Source organism: Lactuca saligna, chromosome 6 (assembly GCF_052625555.1).
Source record: "Lactuca saligna cultivar CGN05327 chromosome 6, ASM5262555v1, whole genome shotgun sequence".
NCBI lineage: Eukaryota > Viridiplantae > Streptophyta > Magnoliopsida > Asterales > Asteraceae > Lactuca > Lactuca saligna.
The window spans coordinates 19,940,227-19,953,701 of record NC_136422.1 but is presented as its reverse complement, the minus strand read 5'-3'; the positions used below and the strand labels follow the sequence as shown (position 1 = coordinate 19,953,701).

Genomic DNA, 13,475 nt, shown 5'->3' with positions numbered 1-13,475 from the left:
TACCCCTCTGTGGGATAATGAAAAGGGTGTAGCCTAGTTTTGGAAGCCTATATTAATTAGAATGATATTTCGTTGTGATTAGGCGGGGTTGGGTCGTCGTTTCGAGATTTAGAGATATCAAGCACGTGAGATTCTAGACTTCCTACGAGGTGAGTCTTCTCACTATATTGTACCCGGAAGGGTATCTATGTGTGACCGGAAGGTCGGATATGTTATGAGCTGTATGCATTGTATATGAGTAAGTTAACCATTTGTATGTGCTATGTATGCTATGCTTGATATGGGCCGGAAGGCATTGTGATGTGGACCGGAAGCTCGACACGGGTAGGACCGGAAGGTTTACCGGGTCGGGACGGAAGTCCCCTGAGATACATGGACCGGAAGGTCATGGCCTGGAAAGGCGTATGTGTGTAAGTAGTATTTTGGGGAACTCACTAACCATTTATGCTTACAGTTGTTGTGTTATGTGTTTCAGGTAGTAGCGAGGGCCGTGGGAAGGCGCCACGTGATCTGTACACACTGACGGAAGATTTATTTTATGATCTTGGGATTTGACATATTTGTATTATGATTATGATACATTGGATTTTATGGTCTGTTTTGGATGAAAACATGTTTTAAGAAATGAAAATTTTGTTTTGAAAATTCACATTGTTACAAAAAAAAAAAAAAAAAAAAAAAAAAAAAAAAAAAAAAAAATCACGACAGCGTGTCACTTCATGTTCGGATTATAATTTTTTTTTTGTAATGTCGTGTTGTGTTTTATAAAAATACGAAACAACTGTCCAATTTGTCACCCCTAAAAGATCTCTTGTCGAATTTGATTATTATGTTTGTTTAGAAAGAAGAGTTGTATATAAGATTTGTTTTATTGAGACCAAATGATCATTTAAATAGTAGATTTCAAAAAAATCACAATACAACTTCAAAAATATTAATTAACTTTTTGCATGAGGCAAAAAAAAACTATAAATAGGTAAAAGGTTTGTGTTTAAACCAATGTTCTAAATAACATAAGACGTGATTTGGCGGTAATATCAAACCTCAAAATTTTCAAGCCTTAGCGAACCACATCGTTTATAAGACGTGACTTAAGGCGACAATTTTATATATAATTAATATTTTTATATGTATTTTCAATTATTATTCTATTTTATACACATATATGAGTTAAGACGGCATTTTGATAAAGTTTAGCGTCAAACACATGTCTTGGAGCCATGACGTGTTTTTTAGAACATTTGTTAAAACACATTAAGCCGAGTTTTTTTTTTAATTTTTTGTAACTCATTTGATTTATTATATCCAAATTCTATAAGTCATGTATAACTATCTTGATTAAATATAAAAACAGCCATATATAATTATTAAATGTTTAACTTAAGTATTAAAATAAATAAAGCAATCACTAATATAAAGAGTGCATAAAGTAAATGTTTACCAAGCGGATATTTATGAAACATTTAACAAGCTTTTATAACAATCACTTTTCAAAAAAAAAAAAAAAAAAAAAAAAAAATAGAAGAATGTAAGAGCTTTAATAGTATCTACCTCAAAAATAAAAAAATAATATTTTTTTTATGACTTAAAGAATTTGATAGAGGCAATTGATGTGTGGGACAAGTGGGAGTAGTTGTTAAACATAGCATATGATTCCACATGATTCAATTTCATGTCTAATCGAACCAAAAAGTAAATCAAATCTCTTTACAAGATTTCCATGTCTAAAAAACAAAACATAAGACATTGTCACATCAACTAACCTTCTTGCTTTCAATACACTTCTTTCATATCCTCTTTGTCTACTTACGACTTACGTATTATCAAATCAATGCTTTTATACCAAATTACATTTTTGGTCCTTAATACACCCAAATTTGATTCCAAACAACATCGTTTTCCAATTATCATCCTTACTTAAGTTTTTTACAACATTTTTCACTCATATTTCAAATAAAATAAACATAAGGACCAAAAATGTAATTTACTCAAGTTTGTATATTAGTTAATAACAATCAAATAGAAATTTACAACTTGAAAAATCACCAAAAATGAATTTCCTTCAAATATATACAACTAAAACTCGAAACAAAAATTCACTATCAAAATGGTTGATTCTACAATTAAAAAATATATATATATATATTTAATGTACGAAAAAATGATTTATTGCTATTTTGTGATCCAGTAAATGAGAATTAAAAACGTGCAAACGGAAGCAACTAAAGAAAGAATTATTGTGTCCATAGACTTCTTTTTGTTTATCGCGGATATAATGCTATTCACCTGTTAATAAAAATTAAAACATTTCAATAATTTATTTTATTAATATAAATAAATAAAATCAATTATTTAAAAGATTTTTTTTTTAAATGTTTAGTTTTACGTACAGTTGGAAGGCGGCTGCTAACGTTGCTAAGTTTCGAATTCACTCCTCTAAAAGTTGACCGCTGAAACACAAGTGCACCGAGGGTTTCTTGTGCTTGGGATATTACACCATCCATCTACACAATAAATAAAATGATATTTTTACCCTTATGTAATAAAATGACATTTTTACCCTTCTGTAACTATATGTACATACTATAAAAGATACAATATATAATTTTAAGCGCCGTTTATATGTTATTTTAGTTAATATAATTAACCGATTTTCATTTACAAAATTAAACATAATACAAGTTTGGTTTTTGTTTCATGTGAAATGACATTTTTACCCTTATGTAGTTATTTTAACTTTATTTAGTATTCGTTTAGTTAACTTTGTTATTATATAAAGTGTTATATACATAAAATTTGTTTCTTTTCTATACTTAATAAACCAAATCAATAAGGGTAAATGACCATTTTACCCTTATAGTTCAAAAAACAAATTTCACAATATTTAGTGTCTCTCTTCATCCTCTACATCATTCTTATGAAGAAGAAACGGACAAAAACCCTAAAAAAAATGTCGTTTTTATCCTCTTACTTTGCATTTGATTTGTGTTTGTGTTAAAAAAAATATACACTCATTAGTCATTAGTACCTGTCCTGTATTTCTCATGAGAGTAGCACGTTCCTTAAGAAGAGACTGTTCGTGGGACCCACCACCCTCTTCTATATCTAATCTTGCTCGATCGAACTCACGAAAATCTTCAAGCAATGATGCATGCTCTCTTTTAGCTCTAAGACTTGAGCGAAGTCGATTGAACTCCTACAGTTTCATTTCTTGAGTAAGATCATGATGATGGATTTCTTCATGTTTGGATGAAAAAACAGAAAAAGGAAGTGTACCTGAGTAAGATCATGATGAATTTCATGATGACGAGTCAATGTATGAGAAAAGATTTCTGATCCACCTGATGAAACCCACGCTTGCATTTGGGAAATTACTTGTTGTAGGTGTTTGAGTAGCTGTTCTATACTTGATCCAAGGTTACTACTCTCATTTCCATCATCGACTTTTGTTGACACTAGTTTACGATATAAATGCATTTGATCATCCAGCTCTGCTTCAAGATTTCTTGCCTACAGAATGTGATGAATCATGGAACAGAAAAGAAGTCAACGTCATACATCATAAACAACTCGATAGTCGATAAGCGAAAAGATGAGGAAAGTTATTTTCTCCGTTTCCTAGCAGCTTCAGAATGTGGAGTAGTTTGTAATAGTTAATCAGTTGAAACAATCCCGTATAGTTGTGGATCTATGTATCTACATGACTGATATAACAATTTGTTCGTACTATCGATATAGGAAATCAAAATCAAAATGAGAATCAGAATCAGATTCATCATAGAGTAGTTGAGCAATCAGCAATGTTTACTTTTTCTAAGACGATGTAAATCTGAATGTCAAAATGTGAGATTCAACCAGTAAGAAAGCTTCAATCCTGCCACAAATCAATCATTTCTAACACTAACTAATGCTTAGATATCACAATTTATCAACATCTGAACCAAATTGTTCCAGTCTAGATCCCGCTAATCGTTGTCTATAAAAACCCTAATTGATTCAAACGTTCCCATGGACTAACCAATCCTAGAAACAAAAAATGCTTGCGCTATACCCCAACGTAGCTCCATTAACACAAAATCGCATATAATTTATGATAGCAGAGGCACAAAATTTGGAAAATTGAAATTCGACCATCAAAATAAAGATATGTAGAAACAAGAGGATCAAATACATAAAAGAAACAAACCTGTTTTCGCAAGGAATCCCAAGAGCTTGGGGTGTCCATTGGTGATCCAAAGAAGGGAGGAAACTGTGTTACTCCCGATCAAATTCGATAACTGTTTTAGAGAGAGAGAAAGAGACGAAGAGAAATTCTTTGGAATCGCGAGAGACCACAGACGCTTGAAGACGGAGGAAACTATTTCATTTGATATTACAAATTTATTATTCATTTATATGTTTGAAATTGAAATTGATTACATAAGAAATAAACTACTATATTATATATCTATATCTGTTAAAATACAAAATCACTAATGAACTTGGCAATACCAATTTAACATCAATTTCTTTTGAATTGCGTTACACCTACTTCCCGAGTTATTTTTAAAAAAAAAAAAAAAGAAAAAAAAAATCTTTTGTGTTTTAGCCAAAAAAAAAAAAATGGAAAAAAATTAATTATTTTGTTTTTTCTTTTAAAATCCTTTCAAATCGAAAAGAAAGTTAAAAGGAAAAATGATCATTTCATTTCCCTTAGTTCCTTCCATTTTCTTCTTTTAATAAAACTCGAGATTACAAATTTCTTTTATTTTCTTCTCATTTCCACACATTTTTTTTATTTTCTCTTGTTAAGTTGAACTCGAGAACGGGATTCTATACTATATTGGGATGAGATGATGAATTATTTTAATAATTTGTAAGGTATCTTAAAATTAAGATGGTTTATTTACTTATGTTTACATTTATATCTATATTTTTATTTTATATTTATATCTATATTTATATTATCTAGTTATTCAAATGAACATGGTTTAATATGCGCTTCATTTGTGTATCATATTCATTTAAAATGTTCCTCCTCTTCAACTTATTCTATTTAAATGGACTAATTTAGGAGTTGTTTATAGTATATTTATTGATTAAAAAAAGATACTAATTAAAATATTTAATTTATACGAAAACATTATTTCTCATGTTTGGTTACTAATATTTACTTTTTTTATTTCCATTTATTTTATATAAAGTACATAAAATGGAGAAGAAAGTTTTAATTATTATATGTCTAAAAAAAGAGTTCAATAATGAAATATGTCATGGATGATATGATCTTCTTTAGGATCAACACGTTTGATTGGTTTAAAGCAAATTTTATCAAAGATTCAAATTGATATGACCCATTGTCCCAAACTTTTTCTATATTTTTATTATGCATGATATTTTTATGTTACATATATTATAACTAAATATTATAATTGATTTGTTGTGTTAGATTGTAGGTTGAAAAATCTTAGAGTAACCAACAATCAACATCAATGTATATTTCATGATGTTAGATCATTCTTAAAGTGTAAGATTATCGTTTCTCAAATCAATAAAATAATTAATGTTATAAAGTAGTAGGTTATACATTAGGAATGCATAATAAATAATATCACGATTTCATTAGGTTTATAGTCAAGGATTAACTCAATTATTGATCTATGGTGAATTCCCCAAAATCTTTTCCAACTCATAAATTATTTTAAAACACTTTTGATTTAAAAAAAAAATTAAATTATTTGTTGTTCGTCACTAGTAACTCTTAAAATTATTTCAAAGATGTAATCATTTAAATACAATCATAAGTAAAAGAATGCAATGAATATACAACTATATCCATTCTTTCCATCTCCTAGTCACACTCGCAATTTTTGCTTTGATAGCACTGAAGACTATGATAGGGTTAGTCACATTCACATATATTGAACCTTATTTCAATTTCCCGTAATTATCTCGTTTCTCTTAGTCTCGTAATGGGTATGAGTGAGCTATCAAATCATTGGTCTCGTACAAGAGGTAACATCATCAAAATTGCTAATTATCCCTCTCTCTTCTCTCAATCTTGTTCATTCAAAATCAACTAGCTTCTAACTTTCAAGATTTTGCATATTTGGTCCGTCGCTTTCATATTTCTTTTAAAGGACACCATTTGAATAGATATTTTAAATCAACTTCCATCTCTTATAATTTGAATACTAAACCACCTTCTTATTATCATATGGAACATGATTGGTCTCACACTTGATCTAATAGTTTGCAAGTTAGCAAAAGTAATCCATCAACTTTTAAACTTTAAATTAAAAGTCTAAAGTTAACCTTATTTGGATTTTTTGGCCGTAATTTGATACTTAACTTTTCATCACAATTACAACTTCAACTTATTTATTTAATATTCTTATTATTTTATTTATTTACTTTATTTTTATTTCCAAAATAATATTTTATTCACCAAAAAAGGAAAAACTCCTAGGCCCGATTTTAGGATGTTATAGGTATCGATGAAGACAACGATGAAACCCAACCCGGAACATAATTCAAAGGAGAATTTGATGAGTCATCAGAAGAACCCCTCTCTTAAAGGAGTTCTTTCAAGAAAAAGTCAAAATAATGGAGCATACAAAAAGAAATCGTGTTGGCCAAGGCTTGGGTCGATGTTTTAGAATATCCGGAAGCCAAAAATCAGCAAGAATATGCACCATTCTCGAGTTATTGAATATTCTAAAAAAACAACTGTGAGGTAGTGATCATACTATCCATCAACTATACTAAATTTGAAAGGATATGGACTAGAAGATCAACAAGTTCAACGTTATCTAGAACAACAAACTGAGTCGATGTCTAAATGGTCAACCAAAAGCTAATATAATAAAGTTTGCACAAATTGAATATTTAAACATTTTTTAAAAGAAAAAAGTTACCACACGATGAAGTATTGGTAATTGTTAAAGATCACCTAAAATGGAGTCCCATACCTATGTGTTCATGTTCAATCTCCAAAAAAATAATGAAGACATTTGAATCAAACACTTACACAACATCTTTATATACCCAATTTCACATGGACCTCAACAAAGAGTATATGGGTTTCTTGTTGAAGAGTTGCAAAGACCGAAAGAAAGAAGAAAGAAATTGGCATCATCATCCTCTAAAGAACAACAAAGGGATAAACAACTTTTAAGGATCGTTTATAAATTTATTGAATTTAGTAGTGTTAAGAAACAACATGTCAAGGAAAAAAGGTGGCGTTGAGTGAAGCCATATGTATTCAAGGCAGAGAAATTATGCATCATGGATGAGGAAAAAGAAGATAGGTTGTGCATGATGTGGGAAAACGATAAGATAAATATATACAATATTACTCAAAATAATATAAATCAAGAATCATATACCGGCCACAACGTCAAGTGTTGAGTGTACCTCCTCCGCTATCAGTTGAAAGGCTCTCCAACGAACCCTCGGTGTCTCGACCTTCGCTGGCCGACACTCAGTAGCACGTAAAGTAGCAAGTGCAGATCCCTGTGTTGATCCCTAAAAGAGTTGAGGGCACTCAGCCTTCCGATGGACAGTCTGGTTGCAGTGAAAGAAAACTGCAAACCCTTTGGGACAATCCTTCGCCATGTGCCCCTCTTTTCCACATTTGTAGAAAATCCCCGCGCGACACGATCCCTCTTGACTCTTGCCGCACTTGCCACAAGTGCGGCCCTTTTAGCCCCCCAGATCTCGTATCAACTGGCTTAGCCTGCTTCGTCGCCAGATGAGACTGCACTGGTCTCCAATCCCTACCTCGAGACTCCTCCTCCTCTTTAGTTTGTAACTCTAACTTAATATCCTTCCACCTGGCATTGGTCTGAATCTCAGCCAGTGTTCGGTATGACGAGTTCGCCATGAACTCTCGTATATCCCTCCTCAGTATGCTTAGTATCAGCTCGCACGTGCCTGCTCAGTGGACACGTGCACAGGGCAGAACAACGCCCTCTCGTGGAACATCCTCATAATCTCAGTTACTGACTCTGTCTTATGCTTGAGAAACAGAAACTCATGTTCCAAATGTTCCCTTTCCACCGGGGGAACATACTCATCTCTAAAAAACTGGGTGAACCTCTTCCACGTCGCCGCAGCATGGTCAGTAGGAGTAAAACTGGTAGTCACAAACTTCCACCAGTCCTTCACTCCCGAGCGAAGCTGGTTCAACGTAAACCGAACTCTCAAATGATATGGGCATGAACAAGTATAAAAACATCCCTCGATGTCATAGATCCATCTCATAGCAGCAATCAAATCATGTGTCCCATCAAATTCTGGTGGCTCTGTGTTGCTGAACTCCCAAAACAACAACGAGTCACCTCCCTACGGCCTAGCAGCAGAAACAGTTGTGGTGGCTGCAGCAGCAGCCGCCTCAGTAACAATAGCATATCACTCTTCAGATGTCTTAATCAGTGTGGTCTTAATAGACCCAAAAATCTCAGGTATCGCCTCTCGAATGGCCACGGCCACCTCCTCATGATTCATCCTGCGGGTCTCCTCATCACTAGTCCTACTGCTCCCGGGGTTGTAGCGTGTACCTATCATGATGTTTCTGAAACACAACACAAGAATCATCAAAGACTCGCTAGAGTATACTCACACTCGATCACCCATCCCTACTTTCTCCTTAGCATCCTAAGGATTCTTACTTGGGTTGCATACAGATCCGGTGCTTTCAGTAGTACAGTCCCAATACTACCTTTCACACTAACCTATAGTCACCCCAAGTCCTCTTCCTAGGATCCCAATTCGCAAGTACTCTATTTATCACGCATAACAGACTACTCTCTCAGTAGACCCCTCATATGCTAATCTAGGTATCTCTCCTAGATTATCCCTCAACTCAAAACTCTCTCTAAGTGTTTCCTGCTAAATTCTCCTACTCAGCATATACTCAAGGCAAATAACAGATAACATCAAATCCTAGGCTAAGGCATCACAAATCAGGAAAATTTAGCCCTAAATATGAAATACATAGCATATCCTCTAGCATGCATCCCTAACATCTCATAAATTTCTCATAACACAAATAAGTAAGGGTATTTTGGGAAATCACTATTCGTGCTCTGGCTGATTGGACACACTGCTCCAACTCGTTTTTCTCTTTAAACTCTTTCTCGTTTTTAAAAAAAATATTTCTTTTGAAATTTTTTCACAAATCCTCAATTTGAGTCCAAACACACCTGAAGGTACATCCGAATCCCTCAAACCAAGGCTTTGATACCAACTTGTAACACCATAAATTTTCAAACAAATTTTTCATTTAAAAATCACACATTAATCTCATTAGCACGATCACAAAAATCCCAAAAATAATAAGTTATCAAAACACATGTTTATAAATTGTTTAAAACACAATCTAGGATCCTCCAAAACATATCTCCAACTCGTGTGTGTACAATCAAGCCGATGCCTTCATGTGATCATGAGAAGTCTGAAACACATGAACAAACACATGCAAGAATCATGAAGACATAAAGCATACAAACCTTCCTCGGGCTTGCCCCAACATCGGACCGAAGTCCGGAAGCATATAATCTACATCGGGCTAACCCCAACATCAGACCTAAGTCTGACATACACTAACATAGATAAACAGGCTGGCATAGGTTCCTTCGACCCATTCCTACTAGAGGAAAACTCACCTCTCAAGCTGGCTGCTGAAATCTCGCGAATAAATCTTTGGCTGCTGGATGACAGATTCCTAAACTGTCAACATCAAATAACACCCAATTATTAATTGGGTCCCAACACATATCCATAAGTCCATTCTTGGGGTAAAAGACTATTTTACCCCTAACTTAGCTTGATTCAAGCCCAAGGCCCAGTCCAAAGGCCCAAAAGTCTAATAATGAACCAAAGCCCAACAGATGGTCCAATTTTCCAAATTAGGCCCAAACTTTACATGGTCTTACCCTAACGCCCAACCATTTATTCTTGGTCTAACACTTGGTATTCCAATGGTCCGGCATCTCATAATCCTCAGGGCCTAGTTATGGCACATCTATGGCCCAATTTTCCAAATTGGGCCCAAACCCTCACATGGACCTTACGCTAGAGCCCATTCATATATTCTTAGTCCATATGATTGTTCTTGGATGGTCCATCAATAGCCCAATCACCAAAGCCCAATAGAAAGGCCCAACTCAAAGCCCAAATAAAATTAGAGTTTTCAAATAAAATGACGATTAGGGTTAAGTGTTTCCCACTCAACCCATTAAGGACTTAATCCATTAATTACATCAATCTATTAGGTTAATCAGGTAGTATGATCAGCTTAATACATAATCCTAATCCGTTCATCTAAAAATGCGGGTCCCAACAATCCAAAACCCATATATCCAAAATTAGGGTTTTTTAAACCCTAATTAGGGTTTCCAACCTAATCACAGCCTAATTAGGCCCAAAATCTAAGTCTTTAGATCAATTAGGGTTTCATTAGGCCCACTAGGGTTTCATAAGTCGGGCACCACCCACTACCTCCTTGGGTAGTGGTGGTCAACTGCGGCTCATGGTGGTGGTTATGCTTCTAGTCCAAATAGGTCCAAGCATCACAAAACCAACTAAACACAAGCAAAAGCACACCGTCACCCAACACGGCGACTGGTGGCGACGGAAGGCAATAGCCACCACCTCACGGTGGTAGTTATGAGTTTTCTTTGATTATACTAGTCATTATTTACAATTATATAATGCAATAACTCGAAATAACCCACACAAAATAAGATAAATACACCCAAACAACCACCCTTGTGGTGGCCGATGGTGGTAGAAGGTGGCAGCCACCACCTCATGGTGGTGACAGTGGCTTTTCTTGCAAATTCTATCCAAACATCCCTATACATAACACATAATCATAACAGAAATACACACGTGTTTTGTTTGCAAAAAGGACCCAGTCACCCACCTGGTGGCGCACGGCGGCGACAGTAGCACAAAATGACGGCAACAGCGGCACTTACGGTGTTTCACAGCGGCAACAAGAGGCTAGCGTCCGGTGATAACTCTGTCTTCAATGGGTACGTGCAACAGTGGAGCAGCAGTGCTACATGAAGCGTTAATGGCGATTGGTGGCTTGCTTCTTCTTCATTCCCGACATTCTATCGCCGACTTTCATCCTCAACCTCAACAGCAGTTGCGACAATGGTGCTTCGGCAGTGATGGTGGCATTCTGATGGCTAAGTAGCAGGTGGTGGATGGGGTCTCACATGGTAGCGACTGAAGAACGATAAGGAAAATAATGGCGAAAATCCAATGGTATTGTCGTCGGCTGGGAATGGCAGCAACAGTGGCGCCATCAGCCGGAGATAGCAACGATAATACTCAACTGGTGGTTCCCGATCAGGGGTGATAGGATATATACCCCGATCCCCCATAAACTTAATTCCATAACGACGAGATTAATCGCTCCCTTCCCTTTTTCTTTCAATCTTAGCCCATAATTTACTCTTCATACCCCTGTTCCCATAATTCTTCTCATATTAAGTCTAACTGTTATGAAAGAGCCCCTCCTCTACAAATTATTCTCAAATGAAGTCCATATGTTACCATTCATCCCCTTAGCCTCCAAAACCTCTTCAAATTAAGTCCCAATAATTTACCAAGTTGTCCCCGCCTTCAAAAATATTTAGAAAACCAATCCAGAAACTTTTAACCCCCAACCTCTAATATATGACAGTTAACTCCTTGAAACTAACATCTTGCTATATAATTATTGATTTTAGGGATACTATTCATTCATTAATTTGTCTATTTATTTATTTAATAAACAGGGTGTTACAAATAACCTTAAGTCAAACTTAGTAAAAAAGTTAACGGTCAATGGTCAATGAAAGCCAACAATCAGCAGACCCTCGCGACATAACCATCTATGGCTCATGTCATGAGCCACTACAGGACAAAATAGCAGGGTCTTACACTCCTCACAACGTGACATGTGTCTTCCTTACATTGTGAGATTCGTCTGACTACTAATTCGATCCAAAAACTTCTTAATCCATTAAGCCACTACTCCATCTTTTCTAGTAGGCTTCCTAACAATCCTATGATCATAAATATCAATGCTTTAAGGTCTTCCATGTCCAATAAAATACTTGCGCTCAAACTAGATCATTCATGAAGAAAAGGAAGTAAAATACCACACGGTTATTTGAGATTATGCTTTGATATGTTAGAACAACATGCTAGTATTACGATAGGGATCTTTAGGAACTATATGATAGAATTGTTTGATATATGATACCTTATCTCTTGTAGAATCCTTATTTGGTTGTTATATGACTCTTTCACGTGTGTACTAGCTGTTGAGTGAATACTCTAATTCACATGCTACATGGTTTAAATGATCTTATGATAAGGGGTTTGGTCCTGTTGCACATCTCTTGTATGACTCTAACTGTCATGGGATTGAATCTTTTAGCCTAAGATTATTTAAGCTGTGGGACATGTGATCCTATTCATGCGATAGTCATCTAGCACCAATGGAGGGTCATGTGGTAGTTAGTGATAGGGTGAGTTGTGTGGGCTCAGCCGACCAGTTGTGTTATTGGATGAGGAGGTAGTGGTTTCCTTAGAGTGGGTGCAGTTCATAGCGGGTTAGTGTAAGGAATGATTATCCACTCTTGAGAGAATGAGAGCGGGACGAAGGTGTACCCAAGATGCTGGGAGTTTGAGACTGAGAGTTTCGTATAAGGATCTGTCTTATTTTATTGTGTTTTAGTGCCAGTCGGCTCCTCTGCTCGAATATTGCTTGCTTTGTGCTTTGTGGGATGCATGTCAATGAGAGTTAACCATCAAATGAATACATTAAATTTCATGATATGAAGGTTAAATAATCTTAGAATGTAGGACTTAGACCTATTGCGCAGCTCTTGTCTGAGTCCAACTGTTGTAGGGTTGAGTCTTTTACTCAAAGGATTATGTAAGATTTGTTGCATGTAATTGTATTCATGAAGTGGTAAGCTGACACTGGTATGGGTTCTTCAGAAATGGATGTCAGAGGAGGTGTGGTGGGAATTCTAAGAGAGCCTAAGAAGTATTTTAGTACGGTTGTTTCATTGTGGAGCAAGTATTGGGAGTATGTTATGGATAGGTCTTAGAGGACCCGAGATGATCCTTGAGTAAAAGTATGGATAAGTGTGGAAGGTAGTGTTGAGACCGTACTACTAGAAGCACATGATCCATACTTGAATCAAGTAGAGTTTCAGGGATTCTAAGGGTTGGTCGGGGTAATAGCATGGTTGGATACCATGATTCGTGGCAGTGGCTCAGCATCTATCAATCTTTGGTTATGGTTGCTCGGTGATTAAGTCAGTCCTGGAAATTCTTTTAGGGCCCATAGGTGAAATCGATTTGGGTTGTTTGGTGCAAACCTTGATGAGCTTGTCGGTTTGAGGTCTCGAAGGTTTCGCTCTAGGTCGTGATCATTATGATCGGCTTGGGGATTGCAGTTGGGAATATAACGATTGTATGAT

The 13,475-nt window shown here is 35.4% G+C and overlaps 1 protein-coding gene across 1 annotated transcript; it reads right to left on the bottom strand.

Annotated features, from left to right (window-relative positions):
* Nucleotides 1-2,009: 2,009 nt before the first annotated feature.
* Nucleotides 2,010-4,385, bottom strand: LOC144999668 (Golgi SNAP receptor complex member 1-1-like). Its single transcript, XM_078958794.1, has 5 exons — nt 4,187-4,385; nt 3,277-3,510; nt 3,029-3,196; nt 2,391-2,504; nt 2,010-2,286 (listed from the first exon to the last, which is right to left on the bottom strand). Exons 1-5 carry the CDS (start codon nt 4,223-4,225, stop codon nt 2,173-2,175), a joined length of 669 nt encoding a protein of 222 aa, XP_078814920.1. The 5' UTR covers nt 4,226-4,385; the 3' UTR covers nt 2,010-2,172.
* Between the last annotated feature and the right edge of the window lie 9,090 nt (nt 4,386-13,475).